The following is a 17,205-nucleotide window of genomic DNA, read 5'->3' as shown; positions in this document are numbered from 1 at the left end:
CGGGCGCCCCCGCTGCCCCGTTCTCAAATGCCGCCTGAGGGAGCTTGTGAAGTAAGCCCTGGGCACTTGGAACAGGGGAGCTTTTTTTTCAGAAAGCGCCTTGGGCTTGTCAGTCCCGAGCCGGCTCGCCACGCCCACCCATGTGACATGACTCAAAAGATGGCCTAGGGTAGCATAAAGAATGCAGTGGCTCAACGGCCTGGTAGATCATGAAGAGTGGCATGTTGCCCCAAATCCAGCCGTTCTCCATCCTGGGCAGCGGCTTCAGATGACCTTGTAGTCTTTTTATATCCGAGAATCTAGCGGGTCCTCCTCAGAAAAAGTGTGTAGATCTGGTACATATCTTGCTGAACCCCTTACTCACACACTCAATTTTCGGAGGGGGAGGGCCCAGAAATCATGATTTTAAAAAGATTCCCAGGTGATTCTAATGTGCAGCCAAGGTTGAGAACCACTGCTCCAGTAGAACATGGGTAACTTTCTCATTAAACATGAAGTTTGCTAACTCCTTTATTTAGGTCAGCTGTCACGATTTATTTTGCTTTTCCGGTGGCATGCTGGAGCCAGCCAGCCAGTACTGCCTTGTGAGAGCTGATGCTTACATTGTCTGGAGTTTTGCAAGTTAGTTGGTTTAAAGAGAGCCCCTCTTTAACATAAATTATGTAAACTTAGAATTAAATATGTTAATGAAAATAAAGGTAATGATTATACAAAAGTTAATACTTCCCAAGTGTTATTTTACAACACTTCACTATTATCTCTGCTCGAGTTTATTTGTACCTATTACATCTATGATATAGAAAGGCTGCTGTGCATGTCTCCACAGCTCTGTGTCACACTGTGGCTTGCAGTTGGCCATGGGGGTATTTACACTATGGAAATGGGCAAACACAACAAATCAGCATGCCACTTCTCAGCTGGATTGCTAAATATTTATCAACACCACTTTAAGAGCTAGAAACCATAATTATTGTCTTCTTTATTATAGGTTTTTGCAAGTGCTTCCTGCTTGCATTGAAGATGAGAAACTGCTAATAGATATCATACATTTTTTAAATAAGTTATTGAAGGAGCAGAGAAAAAATTCATCAGTGGAACTTCTAAACTGGCTTCTAGAATTACTTCTTAGACCTGTAAGTGTTGTTAAGGAATTTGGGTTTTAGGTGCGACAAGTGATTTATTTGAAAATCATTAATACTATATTATGGAAAAGTAAAATATTTATATAGCCTTGCTAAGTGAAGTGCTACTCATGTTGTATTAGAGGGCTCATAGCAACATGGCCTTCTTGATGTGGTTGTGACCAGTTGTATTAAATTAAAAGTCTACAGATGAATGGGACTTTTAAGTCTCGCTGTTTATAAAACCTATTCTCTTGGAGTTTTCTGCTGCAGCTGTATTTTCAAGTGGGGATCTTGGGGTCGGGGGAGTGCAAATAGGGATGTGAGAGACAGGGAGCCAAGCCAGATAGAGGCAGTGAGGGTATGTGAAGGAGAGAGGGTGGGAAGAGTGAGTGCAAAGGAGCTCAGGCTTTGATGTAAGTTTATCCTAAGGAAAACTTGCCAAGAAGCTAGCTCACTATGTACTGGTGGTTTATGTGTGTGTTTTTTCCAAACACCATATGAATTTACTTAACCCCGCAAAAATAAACCTTTTTGCAAGTAATCACACAAGTAAGCCCCCACATAAAATTAGAAAAGAGGGCCTAAACTGATAAAGAAGATAGTAGACATTATAAGACATATATATTTTAGAGAGAGTGGAAGGGAGAGGGAAAGACAGAGAGAGTGAAACATTGATGTGAGAGAGACACATCGATTGGTTGCCTCTTGCATATGCTGTGACCAGGGCTGGGGATCGAGCATGCAACCGAGGTGTGTACCTTTGACTGAAATCGAACCTGGTAGGTACCCTTCAAGTCCACGGGCCAATGCTCTATCTACTGAGCCAAACTGGTTAGGGCTATTACAAACATTTTAATTCTAAGGCACTTTAGGAATTTGTTGTACCACTAATCTATATTTTCATATAATGATACTTTGTTAATATATAAAAGAGCCTAGAAGTGGTGAGTTTGAACACCTTTCTTGACAGAACGAGTTTTTGATGGAAGTTTGTAAAAGTGGGACCATAATTTTTTAGGGGGTGGCTATTCAGAACTACACTGTGTATGTCTCTTTTTTGGCCACTTTCACAGGCACATGTGCATGTAGAGTTCATGGGGGGCATTGCACATTCTACTGTTGTAGTTTGCTGATGGGTGGAAAATTGGATATGATGGATGGAAACTGTGCTTAAAGAAAATGAACCATCATTACAGAAATTGTTACCTTTTGGAGGTTAGCAGTGACACAACAATGACCCAAGTAGTTGGTTTAAAATTAGGATTGACTACTAATGTCTAATGACAAAACCTTCAGGTAGGATTAAGCACTTGAGGTTACTAGGTAGAAACATCTATTCTGCTCTCTTTTGTGCTTGAGGAGTAGTAATTCACCCTATATTTTACAAGTGATGCTGCTGAGGTTCACTGAATCTCAAAGTTAACATGTGAATCCAAGATAGGTTATAAAGGGAAAAAGTATCAGCAATTTACTAGCAAAAACAAGTTATAAGTAGAATGAGATTCTTTGGAGGAATCTTAATTTTAGGTTATACATACTGTATCAGTATAGTCATATAAAGTTATATTTTACCAAGATGGATTTTGCATTAAAATAACTCGTTCATTTTGTCAGTGTGTATGGGAGTTGGAGGCACTGTGGGTCTAAGTCTGCCTTTGGTTATGTGGGGCTAAGAATACTATAGAATATATATTTATTTTTATGATTTTATCAAATGCAAATCTTGATGGTTTTATTCATATACTAGAGACCCGGTGCAAGAAATTTGTGCACTGGGGGGGGGGGGGTCCCTCAGCCCGGCCTGGGCCCTCTCACAGTCCGGGAGCCCTGGGATCGATTGCCCCAAAGAGGTAAGCCCTGGTCACCCAACCAGGGCTCCGCAATGGATCACACCCGCGCCCCCCCCCCCCCCCCCCAACCAATTGCATTGACCCGCCTTGGCTGGCCTGGCACCAGTGCGTGTCATAGCGTGGTGGTCTGGAAGGTCGTATGGATGGTCATTCTGCTGTTTGGTCATTCAGTCAATTTGCATATTATGCTTTTATTATTATAGATGAAACATGAAGTTATAGTTATGTTTCATGTACTTTTACTGGATCCAAATGAGGCAGTTCTTGCTCAAGATGAAAGAACAAGTGGTAGAAAAAACTGCTTAGGTGTGAAACAGTAAATTAAAAGCAAAACGTCTCTCCCCAGTTCTTTCCAAAGGCTCTCAGTTATATTATTTGCAATTGTGTGTACCTGATTGAAGTATACTCTACACCAGTGATGGCGAACCTATGACACGTGTGTCAGAGGTGACACGCGAACTCATTTTTTTGGTTGATTTTTCTTTGTTAAATGGCATTTAAATATATAAAATAAATATCAAAAATATAAGTCTTTGTTTTACTATGGTTGCAAATATCAAAAAATTTCTATATGTGACACGGCACCAGAGTTAAGTTAGGGTTTTTCAAAATGCTGACACGCCGAGCTCAAAAGGTTCGCCATCACTGCTCTACACGCTACATATGTAAACAATTTAGAATTTTCTTCATTTCTTATTCCTAAAGAGAATGTGGTTATTTTTGAATTGAGTTCTTTAGGTGAAGGATTTTAGAACAGCAGTAATAACATTTTGACTTTATCTCTCTTTGTGTGTTGTATATGCACTGTTGATTGACATAATGCTGGGAACAGAATATTAACTACCTTTGCAGTAAAAAGGTTCTGAGATTAAATTCTTGTTCTGCTAATTCTTATCACTTTGGACAAATTACTTGACCTCTTTATAAACCTCTGTTTGCCCATGTGTAAAAGAAGAAAATGCAAGTTTTCTACTTTAATCAAAAAGTTAAATGAATCTTGTTTTATATCTTTTTAGCACACTGCCTGTGACATTATAGATGTTTGATAAATATTCTGTATATCAGTTAATGCTGGGGGTCAATGTAATATTTTCTATTCTCTTAATTGATATTTCTTTAGTTACTTTTTTAAAAATGGAAAACAGGAAAATGTTTAAATAGCATTAGTTTTATTTGTATATTAGCCTAGGAAGTTGGCAAAGATTACAACGGTGGTGATATCAGCACTGGCTGGGATGCTGTGCCTTCTCACACCATGGGGGTTGTGTGTATCAGTACACTTACTGTAGGGACAGTTTGGCAATGTTCATCAAAAGCTTTAAACTATTATTATCTTCTGATTCAGTTATTTCATTGCTTAGAGTTTGTAGATAGGACACGATTAGAATTGAGCCCACGATACCACCCAGTGAAATTATCAGTCACTAACTGTTCAATGGTCAGTGTAGTAAATCATCATGGTTGAAAAGTACCAGATATTAAAATGTTTTTGAAGAAATAATAGTAACGAAGTAAGGAAATGGTTAAATAGTGAATTTTTTCACTTGACCTCAGTTTTGTTAAAAATACAGATTTATAATTTTATTTATACTCACACACGCAAAAAGAGGAGTGTGTACCAGGATGCTAAAAGCTGCTTTCCCGGTGAGATATGATTGTGGGTGGTGTTTGTTTCTCTCATTTTTGCTTCTCTGTATTTTCCTCAGTTTTCTGGAATAGATATGCTTTCCTTTTGTTGAGATGACATATGAAGCATCCTTTGAGTGTAGACCATCTACAGGAGGTCTAGAGACCCACACCTGCTGGTTAGGTAACACAACTCTTAATTAACCCAGAACATGATGAGCAACAAAAACCTCCATAGGAAACAACACACAGCTCAGCTAGAGAGTAACTATATTCTTTACCAATTTCATTTTTCAGAGTCCAAACCCTCTGTTAGACCTGCTGGTTCTGACAGAGTCACAGGCCCGAGAAGAGACAGATGACTTCCGGACGGCTGTCAGGCAACAGCTTCAGAAGGAACTGATGGCTCTTTACAACACCCTGCTGCTCAGTTTCGGGGCAATTACTAACAGGTACTTTTGTGTCATTGAAGGTTAGAGGACGTGGATAGAGAACTGAATTCTCTTTTGATTTCCAAAGAGTTGATTTTTCATTTGCTCCAAGTTAAGAGAAGGAAAGACTTCAGTAATCATTGTGGTGGTCTGTTTTCATTTCAGCTGAATCTCTGTTGCAGCCTGATTGCAGTTTCACATGGAGAGTGTTTTGTTCTCTAGGTTTTAGTTCTTGGTCCTCTTTTAATTCTCGACACATCAACCTGAGTGGTCATATCCATTTCTATGACTTTATGAATATTTTTGCATTAACGATTTTCAAATGTCTGTCTCTGGTTCTGACTTCCTTTTTTATTTTTAAAATTAGGTAAATTTTACTATTTATTTTGATCATTTAAATGTATACAGTTAATGGCTTTTGGTATATTCACAGTGTTGTAAACTATCACTATAGTTAATTCCAGAACATTTTTATTACTCCCCCCCCCAAAGAAACCCTGTACACATTAAGCAGCCCCTTCCCAATCATGCCTTACCCAAGACCATGGCAACGATTAATGTTCTTTTGTATATGGATTTAACTGCTCTGGACATTTTATACAAATGGATTCAAACAGCATGTGGCCTTTTATGTCTGACTTCTTCCACTTAACATCGTGTTTTCAAGGACCATCCATTTTATAGCACATGTCAGTGTTTATTTCTCCCTATGACTGAATAATAGTCCATGTATAGACATACCATTATGGTTATCCATTTATCTGTTGGTAAACAAATGAGTTGTTTCCACCTTGAGGATTTTAGATAGTGCTGCTATGAAATTCATAAACAAGTTTGTGTGCAAACATGTTTTGATTCTCAAGAGTATATCTAGGACTGCTATTTGTGATAAATATATGTTTAACTTTTGGGGGAAGAGCCAAGCTATTTACCACAGCAGTTACTCCACTTTGCATTCCCTCCAGCAGTGCATGAGTGTTGTCATTTCTCTACATCCTTACCAACACTTGTTACTGTTATATCTTTGGAGAAGCATCTATTCAAGTCCTTTTCCTGTTTTTGAATTGTTTTGTTGTTGTTGAGTTGTCTATATATATTCTGGACATTAATCCCTTATCAAATATATGTTGCAAATTTTTCTCCAATTCTGTGGGTCGTCTTTTCACTCTCTTGATAATGTCCTTTGATGCATACAGAAGATTTTACTTTGATGAGGTCTTCCTGTGCTTAAATCCCAAGGCTCTGCTGGAGGGAAAGGCCTGATCCCACACACATGACATTTTATACAAACTAAGGTGTTAAAGCAACCCTGATTCAGCTTAACACCTGGTTAGATCCAAAAGATCAGCCCCTAACTCAAGTCTTGTGATCAAAGGGCAGGCCATTACTCTGAGAAATTATTATGTACTTCACTTTCACTAGCTCTTTTATACAAATGTTTGATATATAATCACAAATGAAGTGAATTGTGATGGCACAGAAAAATGTCTCCCATAATTAGGAGAAAAAAGTCATTAGAAACACATCTATAGATGTCAAAAATGAGAACTTTAAAGCTACCATTATAAATAATATTATTTTAAATAAGCATAATAATTATTAGAGGAACATATGGGCAAGATTAATAAAAATATGGAGAGATGGAGACTAAAAAAACCAAATACAAATTCTACAACCAAGACTTACAATTTCTAAAATAATGACTTCATTGCATGGGTTTAACAGTAGACTAGACATAGTAAAAGAGAAGAGTAATGAATTAAAACACAAGTCAATACAAATTTTACTAGAGAGGGACATCTGGGGCCTTCTGAGGTATTGAGAATGTTTCATATCTTTTTAGTATTTTTTTAAAAATCCTTACCTGAGGATACTTTTCCATTGATTTTCAGAGAGTTGAAAGGAGGGGTGGAGGGGAGAAAGAGAGGGAGAGAGAGTGTGTGTGAGACAGACATCTCTCAAATTGATTGGTTGTCTCCTGCACATGTTCCGACCGAGGCCAGTGATGGAGCCTGTAACCCAGGTATGTGTCCTTGACTAGAAATGGAACCCGAGACCCTTCAGTCCATGGGCTAACGCTCTAACCAATGAGTCAAACTGACCAGGGCTAAAAACATTTTTTCTTTTTATCCTCACCTGAGGATATTTTTCCATTGATATTTAGAGAGAGTGGAAGAGAGAGGGAAAGGCAGAGAGAAATATTGATGAGAGAAGCACATCAATTGGTTGCCTGCTGCACAAGCCCTGACCAGGGCCCAGGCCAGGGAGGAGCCTGCAACCAAGGTACGTGCCCTTGACTGATATCAAACCCAGGACCCTTTGGTCTATAGGTGGACGCTCTATCCACTGAGCAAAACCAGCAAGGGCAAACCTTTCTTATATTTTATTTTTTAAAATATATTTTTATTGATTTCAGAGAGGAAGGGAGAGGGAGAGAGAGATAGAAACATCAATGATGCGAGAGAATCATTGATTGGCTGCCTCCTGCATGCCCCCTACTGGGGATTGAGCCCACAACCCGGGGCATGTGCCCTTGACCGGGATCCAACCCAGGACCCTTGAGTCCACAGGCCGGTGCTCTATCCACTGAGCAAAACTTGCTAGGGCTCCTTTTTTAAAAACTTTAGTTTTCTGTGAAAAAAATACATTTTAGTTAATTAAAAATTCAATTTTTTAATGATAGTGAATGATTAAAAGTATAGGTTTAGAATATGTCAATTAAACTCACTTAAAATATGCATTTAATTTTCATTCCAAGTTTTCATTTTTTGGTGTGACAATACCAATATCCATTTATGTATTTTTCTTTTTATTTATTTACTTATTTATTTTTTAAATATATTTTATTGATTTTTTACAGAGAGGAAGGGAGAGGGATAGAGAGTTAGAAACATCGATGAGAGAGAAACATCAATCAGCTGCCTCCTGCACACCCCCTACTGGGGATGTGCCCGCAACCAAGGTACATGCCCTTGACCGGAATCGAACCTGGGACCCTTGAGTCCACAGGCCAACGCTCTATCCACTGAGCCAAACCGGTTAGGGCTGTATTTTTCAATTATTGCTGGTATTTTACATTTTATACCCGAGATGATATTTTTAACTATACTTTTTTTAACTCTTCTTTTGAGAGGAAATATTTTCTGCCTTTTGTCTTAATTCATACTTTTCTGATATAGTATTTGTTAGGAATCCTCTGCCACCAATAAGACAATTATCTGTTAAGCCCATCACACTAGTCCTGTGGTTGACTTTTTTCTTCCTTTATGTTCCCAGGAAATGCTTGGAACTTTTTTACGTTTTCCAAACACAGCTGGCTCTGAAACTGCTCCAGTGCCTGAGAGTCACGGATGCTCCTCACTTCTATGGCCTGCCTTCCCTCGAGAGGACCTTACGAGGGATGGCTCATCTCACAGCACTGCCCGGGTGGAGCTCACATTCTCCTCTTGCAAAGCCGCTCGAAATTTGTGGGAAGTACTTAGCAGGTCTCCTGGAAGTAAGTAAAAATAACCAATGACTGTAACAGCAATAACAACTCTCAAGTAATAGTTGTTTACTGTTTATTCATCACCTCTTGTGTGCCAGGCACAAGTAAGTTTTAAAGATTTTTATTAACAAATATGTAGGAATATTTGTTTTAATTGTGGTAAAATTTATCATCTTAACCATTTTCAAATCTGTAAATGGAGAATATTGCATACACTTTACGTGGTTAGTATTCAATTCAGATATGTCAGTAGCAAGTGATATATTTGGCCTTATTTACCGTTCAGAGTAACGCTGCTATGAACTTGCTTACATTTGTTTTTCAGGTCATCACTTCCTTTTATGTGGAACGTGGAGGAAATGCTATGTCCTTCATGGGAAAGGGGGTGACAAAGAGCACGATTCTTTGCTTGCTTCACTTATCTCATGAGATGATGGCCGAGGCCCAGAGCTCGGTGAGAGCATTGAAAGCTGCCCGTCTTCTCAGCAGTTGTTAGAAAAGGAATGTGTGATGTCTAATACATTTTGAGCCTATATGTTTACTATATGAAAATATTTCTTTTGACTTTTCTTCTTGGAGACAAAAATGACTTTTGACTAAGATGTTTCTTAGTAGTTGCATATTACAAAAATCTGAATTTTTTCATTTGAAATCAGTTTTTATTGAAATCTGCATTGTAAGCTACATTGTTTCTAAATCATGGGGAAAATAGCTGTTCTGAAGAAAAAAATGGTATATTTAGCTTTTTAAGGTGAAGCTAATATTTTTGTTTGCCTTGTTTTGGCTAAATTAATGAATTAAAACCAAGTCTTAAGTGTATTTTTACTTTGTCTTGATTTTTTAAAATTAAGAGTTATTTAAACTCACTATATTTTATTTTTAGAAACTTCCCTAATGTGTTTCTATTTCTTTTTTATTTTTTACATTTTAGGAGTGGATGCCACTTTGGTTCTTGCCTTTGGGTGGTCATGGTGAGGAGCACACTCCTATGCAGCAAGGATTGGCTTGGCTGATTCCGTTGTGGGTGGATCGCGACCCAGAGGTCAGTGTGAAGAAAAGTTGAGTTCATTATGGGTAGATAAAAAACAAAGGACATAAAGCATATGCATATACACATTCCTGTTTTCCAAAATGAGACCATTGTAGTGACTATAGTATAGTGATGGCGAACCTATGACACGTGTGTCAGAGGTGACATGTGAACTCATTTTTTTGGTTGATTTTTCTTTGTTAAATGGCATTTAAATATATAAAATAAATATCAAAAATATACATCTTTGTTTTACTATGGTTGTAAATATCAAAAAATTTCTATATGTGATATGGCACCAGAGTTAAGTTAGGGTTTTTCAAAATGCTGACACGCCGAGCTCAAAAGGTTCGCCATCACTGGACTATACCTTAAACTTTATTTAATCCCATCTTCGCTTGGGCTGTCATAACAAAATACCGTAGAGTTGCGGGAGGGAAGGACTTGAAGAACAAAACGTTATTTTCTCACAGTGACAGAGGCTGGGAGTATTAGGTGAGGGCTCTGTGTCTTGCCTTCAGATGGCCACCTTCTCATCAGATCAGGACCCACCCTTAAGACCTCATTGAACTTTCATAACCTGCTGAAAGGCCTGTCCTCAAATACAGTCACTTCAGGAGTTAAGGCTTCAACATATAAATTTTGGGGGATATGTTTCAGTTCATAGCACCCCCTCTTCATCAGATTCATTAGGATACAGATTAAAAACAGAAAAAAAGATAGAACAGTGAAAAGTACTAGAAAAACCCAGCTATTTTCAACCAAATTAGGATAGCTGCCAAATGACATTTGAGTGTCATTTAATAGAATAGTCCCATAGTGCAAAGTTTTATATTAGCAACAAATTTTCTATATGGTTGTCATACAGAAAACTGTACCTATTTAACATGCACAACTTCATGTGTTTGGAGAAACTATCACATCAATGCCATAAACATATCCTTCACCTCTAACAGTTTCCTCCTGCCTTCTCTTTGTTTGTTGAATTTTGTGATTAGCAAATGTTTAAGTCTGTTATATAGTACTGTTAACTATGCACACTGTCCATTAATTTCAAGCAAGAAATGATTATATCCTATTATACTAAAAACTTTGATTTACAGAGCTATTATTTGATCTGAACCTAGAGGTTACATTTTTTGACACATTGAACTTGGACTTCCTGCAAGTTTCTCCCATGAACTTGTTGCTGGACTATATCATGACTACATTTTTTTTGTTGTTGCTTTATAGTTATCAGTGCAATCCTATTTTGGGGATCAGAAGTCAGAAATTCACCAAAATGCATAACTTGAGCAGCTGTGGTACTAGGGGAAACCTATTACACCACATCAATCTTATTTGAAACATTTAAAAAAATTATTTTGGGTAGAATACTAAATGCCTTATAAAAAATAATTTCATTACTTCTTTTTGAAAAGAAGGTTCAAAAAAGTTAAAACCATTTATTTGAAAGAGACACTAAGGAAGGTAGAACAAAATAATTGGTAGTCTCTTTAAAAATGAGGAAGAGACAGGAATTGGTTCATTAAAAATATGTAAGTGCTCTATGCTTTCCCTAGAAAAAAGTCTTGTAAGTTATATTTTTTATTCTAATTTATACCTGGTTTTGATTTTTTTGTGATATTTGCTTTTATGTAACTTTCCCCCCCCCCATATTATTGCTTTCTTGAATTGTGGAATAGGATTTTATTCATTCATAAGCTTATATAGGGCACTGTTTTCTACCAGTGTCTTTTATAATTTAGGATCGTCAAGACAATGTCATAAAAGTATGATATCTTACGTACCAGAAAAATTAAGAATTTATATTAGGGAATCAGATTCTTTGATTTGACAACCTTTTCTTCTTTTAATTTTTTAATTTTTATTTTTTTATCTTTATTGTTGAAAGTATTATAGATGTCCTCCTTTCCCCTGTCTCCCTCATTGAACCCCTCCACCTGGCTCCCACCCCCTCCCCAGGCCTTCACCACACTATGGTCTGTCCATGGGTTGTGCACATATACATATAAGCTCATTGGTTAATCTCTTCCTGCCTCCCCCCTTCCTTATCTTGAACAGGTGAGGTTCACTTCTCTGGGATTAGGATCCGCACTGACCACCCTAGAAACTGGCTGTGTGGCCTTGGCCGACAGCTGTCAGAACATTTCTGGTGGGCTCTGGGGAACTGTGGTGAACATTCTTCTGGACCAGTCGGAATGCAGCATGGTGCGCCGGGAGGTAGGCCTGTCTGTTTAGCACCTCCTCCCCTTTCCCTCAGAAATGCATGTGATGGTCCTGTGATCATACCAACTCCCTATTGAACACGGTGGACTGACCCCTGACCATCATCTCTTATGCCTGCAAAAATCCAAATAAAATGGTAGTAGAGAATGAAAAAAGTAGTTCACAGTAAATATTGCAGTCCTTTAATCTGATAAGGTCAAGGCAGAATTTGGTATGTTTTAATAAACTCTTTCATTTTATTATACATTCGAAAGGTTCACAGGAAAAAATACTTTTATATCAACTAAGTGTTTATGGGTCTCTAATGTTTGTAAGCTTTAGTTAAGGAGCCATCTAAATACTAGGTAGTATTTATCATAACATATAAGAGGAAAAGTAAACTTTATTTTAATTCTTCCAAATAGTTTGTGGATTTTTTCCTTTCTCCTATTATTAAAATGATGATTGATGCAAATAGTTTAAAAACAGTAATCAAATCCTGCTTAGGGCAGATAAAGAAAACAGCAGCTCCTGGGCTCACCCTTACTTGGCCTGTTCCTAGTTACAAATCCAAAGGCTGTGTTTGCTCTTTAATGGAATGTTAAAAACGGTAGTGTCCTCTTGATTGACCAACTTTAAAGATTATCTTTTGCCTTCCAGTTAAATGGTTGAAAATTTCATTCTTTGGATCCCCTCTGTTACCCTTGTTAAGTTAGCGAATTTTTATTGAGAGGATCTCCTATGAGAGAGGGGAAAAGACGGGGAGAGGTGTGTGTGTGTGTGTGCGTGTGTGTGTGTGTGTGTGTGTGTTGTGTGTGTGTGTGTGTGTGTGTGTGTGTGTTGTGTGTGTGCGTGTACATAGGTGCATTTAGTCTGTAGTGGATAATAGAAACATGAAAATATATTTCCTAAATGCTACCGCAACAGTTTATATTTTACAGATTACTTTTTTGAAAAAATAAAATTCTGAGATAGAGGAAAATATGTTTCCCAATGAAATCATTTCATCCACTGTTAGGTCATCATCTAACAGGAAATGCAGTTTGATGTTTCTCATAATGTTTGTGTGTATGACCTGTTGACATGTGCAGTTGACTCATGATACATGTTTTTGTTACTAAATTTCGATATGTTGGTTATTTCAGAGGTGGCAACAAGATGGCAGTATTGACTTCTTTTTTTTTAAATTTCAGGCTGCCTTTATTCTTCAGAATCTCCTTGTAATTCCAATGCCATCAGTTATTGTAAAGGATTATACTTGGCAGGTGGGTGACTTTAAACAATGATCTACCTAGTAGATAGTTGAGATTAATTGATGATAAAGTTTCAGCATATATATATTTCATTACTGATGAATTTTCATACAAGGCAACAGGATCTCTTAAAAGAAAATGTAGAAATTTTCCTAATGCTTGGTCAGATTTATAAATTCTTCTCTGTAGTGGTAATTTTATTATTATTATTTTTTCATCCTCACCTGAGGATATGTTTTTACTGACTTGACGGGCGCGGGGGGTGGTGAGGGTGAGAGGGAGAGAGGGGGGAGAGAGAGAGAGAGAGAGAGAGAGAGAGAGAGAGAGAGAGAGAGAGAGAGAGAGAGAGAGAGAGAGAGAGAGGAGAGAGAAATAAGCTGCCTCCTTTATGTGCTCTGACAGGGAATTGAACCTGCAACCTTTTGGTGACACTTCAACCAGCTGAACCACCCACTAGGGTTGCAGTGGTAAAGTAATTTTAAACAGAAATAAGAGCTCACATGGTGTTTACTATGCACGTGTTACACAAGTCGTCATGTCTATTTGGCTTCTTTATCTAAAATAGTTGCTGAATGTTTAGCATTTGTGACCTAAGCATTTTTGAGGAGTGCAGCCTACTTAGTTGCTGTAATACTCTTTAAATAGGTGTGCCTGTTCTCTCATGATTAGATTCAGGTTCCGTAGTTTTACAGAGAAGCCATGGAAGCACGTGTTCTCAGTGCAGTGTATCAGGAAGGAGACCTGCTTTCTCTGTCCCATTACTGGGCATGCTAACTTTACTCACTTGGTTGAGGTAACGTCCCCTGTGTTATTCATTGTGGAGTTATGGGAGGTACTTTGAGACTATAAATATCTATTTCTCATCAATTTTCTTTCATTAGTTTTAACTTTTTTCCACTCGAGATTCTTGTCTAAAGCAGTTGTTACAGAATGATTGCCAAATGGTGATTTTCTAATTCCATCATTTCTTCTACATTTATTACATTTTACTCTAAGGAAGAGCTTTCCTTTGTTCCCCATTTATTTTTTTATTCACTTTTTTATTTATTTACACCAGTATGAACTTCAGGAAACTTGTTTTGTTTCATGGGTTATAATCTGTTTCTGTCATTATTTATTTAGATGTTTAAATTGTTCCAGATTTGTCCAAAAGGAGCCCCTTCACAGAGTCTTGTGTCCTTTTCACCTGTCTTCAGTAGTCTTCCTCACTTTCTGGTACAGCAAGATGTTCTAGACTTTCCCAGCCCCAGCGTGGAATTAGACATCTGCTCAAAGAGCCTTGATTTCTGTTGATAGAGATGTGGGTTCTAGATATGCTCATTGTTGGGCAGGGCGGGAGTGGATGTCATTAGTTCCGTGCATTCTTAGTGGGCACAGCTGTAAACTGTCTGCATACGTGTTTGTGTGTGTTTTAGATAGTTGTCATTTATAGTCATAGTATAGAATATTTTCATATTCAATGTGATAATTATCAGTGCACACTTTTCATTCTTTAATGTATTCATCACAAGTAATTACGAGTATTGATTTAACAAAACAATAAGTACTTAGAGAAGCAATATCATCTTAACTATATTCATAATTTATATGTAGTTAAGGTTTTCTTATGTAATTAGGATCATTTTTCTAATTTCTTGATTGCATTATAGCATTTAAAAATTTTCTTATATATCAATAATTTTTTTTTCTCCTGGAAAATATTAATTCTCTGTTCACAAATGTAATGTTTATTTTGTTCCCATTTCTTTCTGAATCATAGCTAATGGATATATTAGAACTCTGATGCTAGGAGTAAAATATTTTTGAATATTAATATTATAGCTTATTGCATCCTTGAAAATAATATTTTCAAATTAAATATTCTATGACATAATTAATTTTTTTCTTCACAAATTCATTTGTAATGGCACCTAGTGATTTGAAGGGTTTTCTTGCTTTACGTACTGTCCTTCTCCGCTTCCCTGGCAATTCTGCAGATGATCTGGCAGCCTCAGCACTCACCTGAGGGCAGGGCTGGTAAGAATATAGACATCCTGAGTCAGAGCAAGTGGACTGAGCTGATCTCCCCAGTGCGTGGGATGACAGCCCCATCAATTACTGGTGGACCTGTGGAGCGGAGCCTGGCCTGTGCATGAAAGGCTCCATTGTCCTGGCCCTTGTAGCGTTAGTCATCTGGAAAGCCTGAGTCAGGCCATCTTTGTGCGTATGCTGGGCAGGGCTTCACTGCCTGAGTAAAGCTCTGTTGTTAATATGCTATTGCCACCAGGAAGCTTGGGCCTGTGGAGATTCAGGCTTAATGTTTAGTTAAACTAAATCAAATGAAAAATGAATAATGGTTGTGTAATATGTATATATTTCAGATGATTTGGTTTTCTTTGAGAAGTTAAAAATATTTTGAATGAATTTACAATGAAATTCACTATATCTCTCCATTCACAGAGACAGCTTTGCCTCCTACTGATTTTAATTCTTCAGCATGTTTGCAATAATGTTTGTTCCTGTGCTGTGTCGACACATAGGATTTAGCTTATTTAAACAATCTCCTCCCATATAGTTCTATTACCTTCTCACTTTCTCCACTGGTCGCCTGCTGTTTCTGGTCCTGTTGTCTATGGATCCCGTCTCTTGGCTCCATTTAGAAGGCAAGAGGATGTGGCTAAGATGTTCCTATCCTTTTATTAGTAGCTTCTCCCCACTTCTGCTAATCTTTGCCAGTTTTATCTTTACTTTTACTTTGTGAAGGCTGGTTGCATTTACATTCTCTTCTGCAGCCTCCTTTTATCTATGTAGATTGATTCTAAAAAGTGAAAACCAGTAATTTGCTACAGATCCACTTATTGGGCTGTGGTTACACTTTCTAATCTCTGCTTCCAGGACCATGACCACTCTGGCCTGTGTGTGTGTGATTAAAAATATTTATTTGGGTGATTTTTTCCAAACCTTAACATTTTTATTTATTTATTTCTTGCACTGTGAGTTTATATCATATCTCAAGTTTTTCTAAGCTGTTAATCATACTTTTTCTTTAGTTATAATTTCCTGGTGGGAAGTGTGCGTCAGTGCCTGTGGCTGTTCCCTTGGCAGGGTTAGTTCAGTGGAAAGGAAAGTGGCAGACAGCTTTCACTATGAATATTGAGGAGCCATGTATTTTATCTAGCTTATTCATAGGTGTGAAGACTAATTGTGAATGTAATTACTTGGACCACATTATTTCTGATATTTTAATACTTACTGTTTTGTATAGGTTGTAAAGTAGCTTTTTGAGTTTATGGCTCAAGTACATAATTACTTGATTAAAGTTGCACCATTTTATAGAAGAATTTTAAATAAAATGGCCCCTCAAGAGATGGAGTGGAGCCTCTGCCTTCAGTGGATCATTAGGCCGCAAAGACCTAGAGTGCTGGGAAGTAATGCCCTAGGTCTGCTGCACAGGACAGGCAGGGGAGAGGCCAGGTCGCACCTGGGGAGTGTGGGGAGATAGTGGGTCTTTTTGAAGAAATCATGTGATAATTCACTGTCTCTCTTTCTCTCCCTCTTTTCCTCCAGGGCCCCTGTGTCCATGATGAGGACTCTGGATTGTCGCTGGTAGGAAAGCCTGCGCTGCAGGCTCTCTTGTATCACTGCCATTTCTATGAACATTTGCATCAGATGGTGAAACATTGTTACCTGGGACTGTATACCTTTGATTTGAGTTGTTCTGCTCCTAATGGAACTTCAGAAAGCAGTGATTTAAACGGTAGGTACATTATATTTAGACTAGTGGCCCGGTGCACAAAATTCGTGCATGGCCGGGGGTGGGGGTGTCCCTCAGCCCGGCCTGCACCCTCTACAATCTGGGGCCCCTCGGGGGATGTCTGACAGCCCTCTCACAATCTGGGACCACTGGCTGCTAACCGCTCACCTGCCTGCCTGCTTGATTGCCCCTAACCACTCTGCCTGCAGGCCTAATCACCCCCAATTGCTGCCCGGCCCCCCTTGCTTGCCTCCAACTGCCACCCCTGCTGGCCTGCTCACCCCCAATTGCACCCCCTGCTGGCCTGCTCTCCTCCAACTGCCCTCCCCTACAGGCCTGGTTGCCCCTAACTGCCCTCCCCTGCAGGCCTGGTCGCCCCCATCTTCCCTCCCCTGCAGGCCTGGTCTTCCCTAACTGCCCTCCCCTGCTGGCCTGGTCCCCACCAACTGCCCTCTCCTGCAGG

At 38.5% G+C, this 17,205-nt stretch overlaps 1 protein-coding gene across 4 annotated transcripts in view; it reads left to right on the top strand.

Moving 5' to 3' along the window:
• The window catches only part of RTTN (rotatin), a 108,442-nt gene that overhangs the window by 47,950 nt on the left and 43,287 nt on the right, over positions 1–17,205 (top strand). For all 4 annotated transcript variants that reach the window (XM_006090776.3, XM_023755610.1, XM_023755611.1 and 1 more), the window contains 8 exons: positions 989–1,133; positions 4,898–5,052; positions 8,308–8,527; positions 8,844–8,972; positions 9,450–9,560; positions 11,613–11,771; positions 12,950–13,021; positions 16,556–16,745. In XM_006090776.3, coding sequence (XP_006090838.1) covers positions 989–1,133; positions 4,898–5,052; positions 8,308–8,527; positions 8,844–8,972; positions 9,450–9,560; positions 11,613–11,771; positions 12,950–13,021; positions 16,556–16,745 — 1,181 coding nt within the window. The remainder of the gene's footprint in view (positions 1–988; positions 1,134–4,897; positions 5,053–8,307; positions 8,528–8,843; positions 8,973–9,449; positions 9,561–11,612; positions 11,772–12,949; positions 13,022–16,555; positions 16,746–17,205) is intronic.

Source organism: Myotis lucifugus, unplaced genomic scaffold, assembly GCF_000147115.1.
Source record: "Myotis lucifugus unplaced genomic scaffold, Myoluc2.0 scaffold_82, whole genome shotgun sequence".
In the NCBI taxonomy this organism is placed as follows: Eukaryota; Metazoa; Chordata; class Mammalia; order Chiroptera; family Vespertilionidae; genus Myotis; species Myotis lucifugus.
Note: the sequence above shows the minus strand (reverse complement) of the source record. Positions and strands in the feature narration are given on the sequence as shown.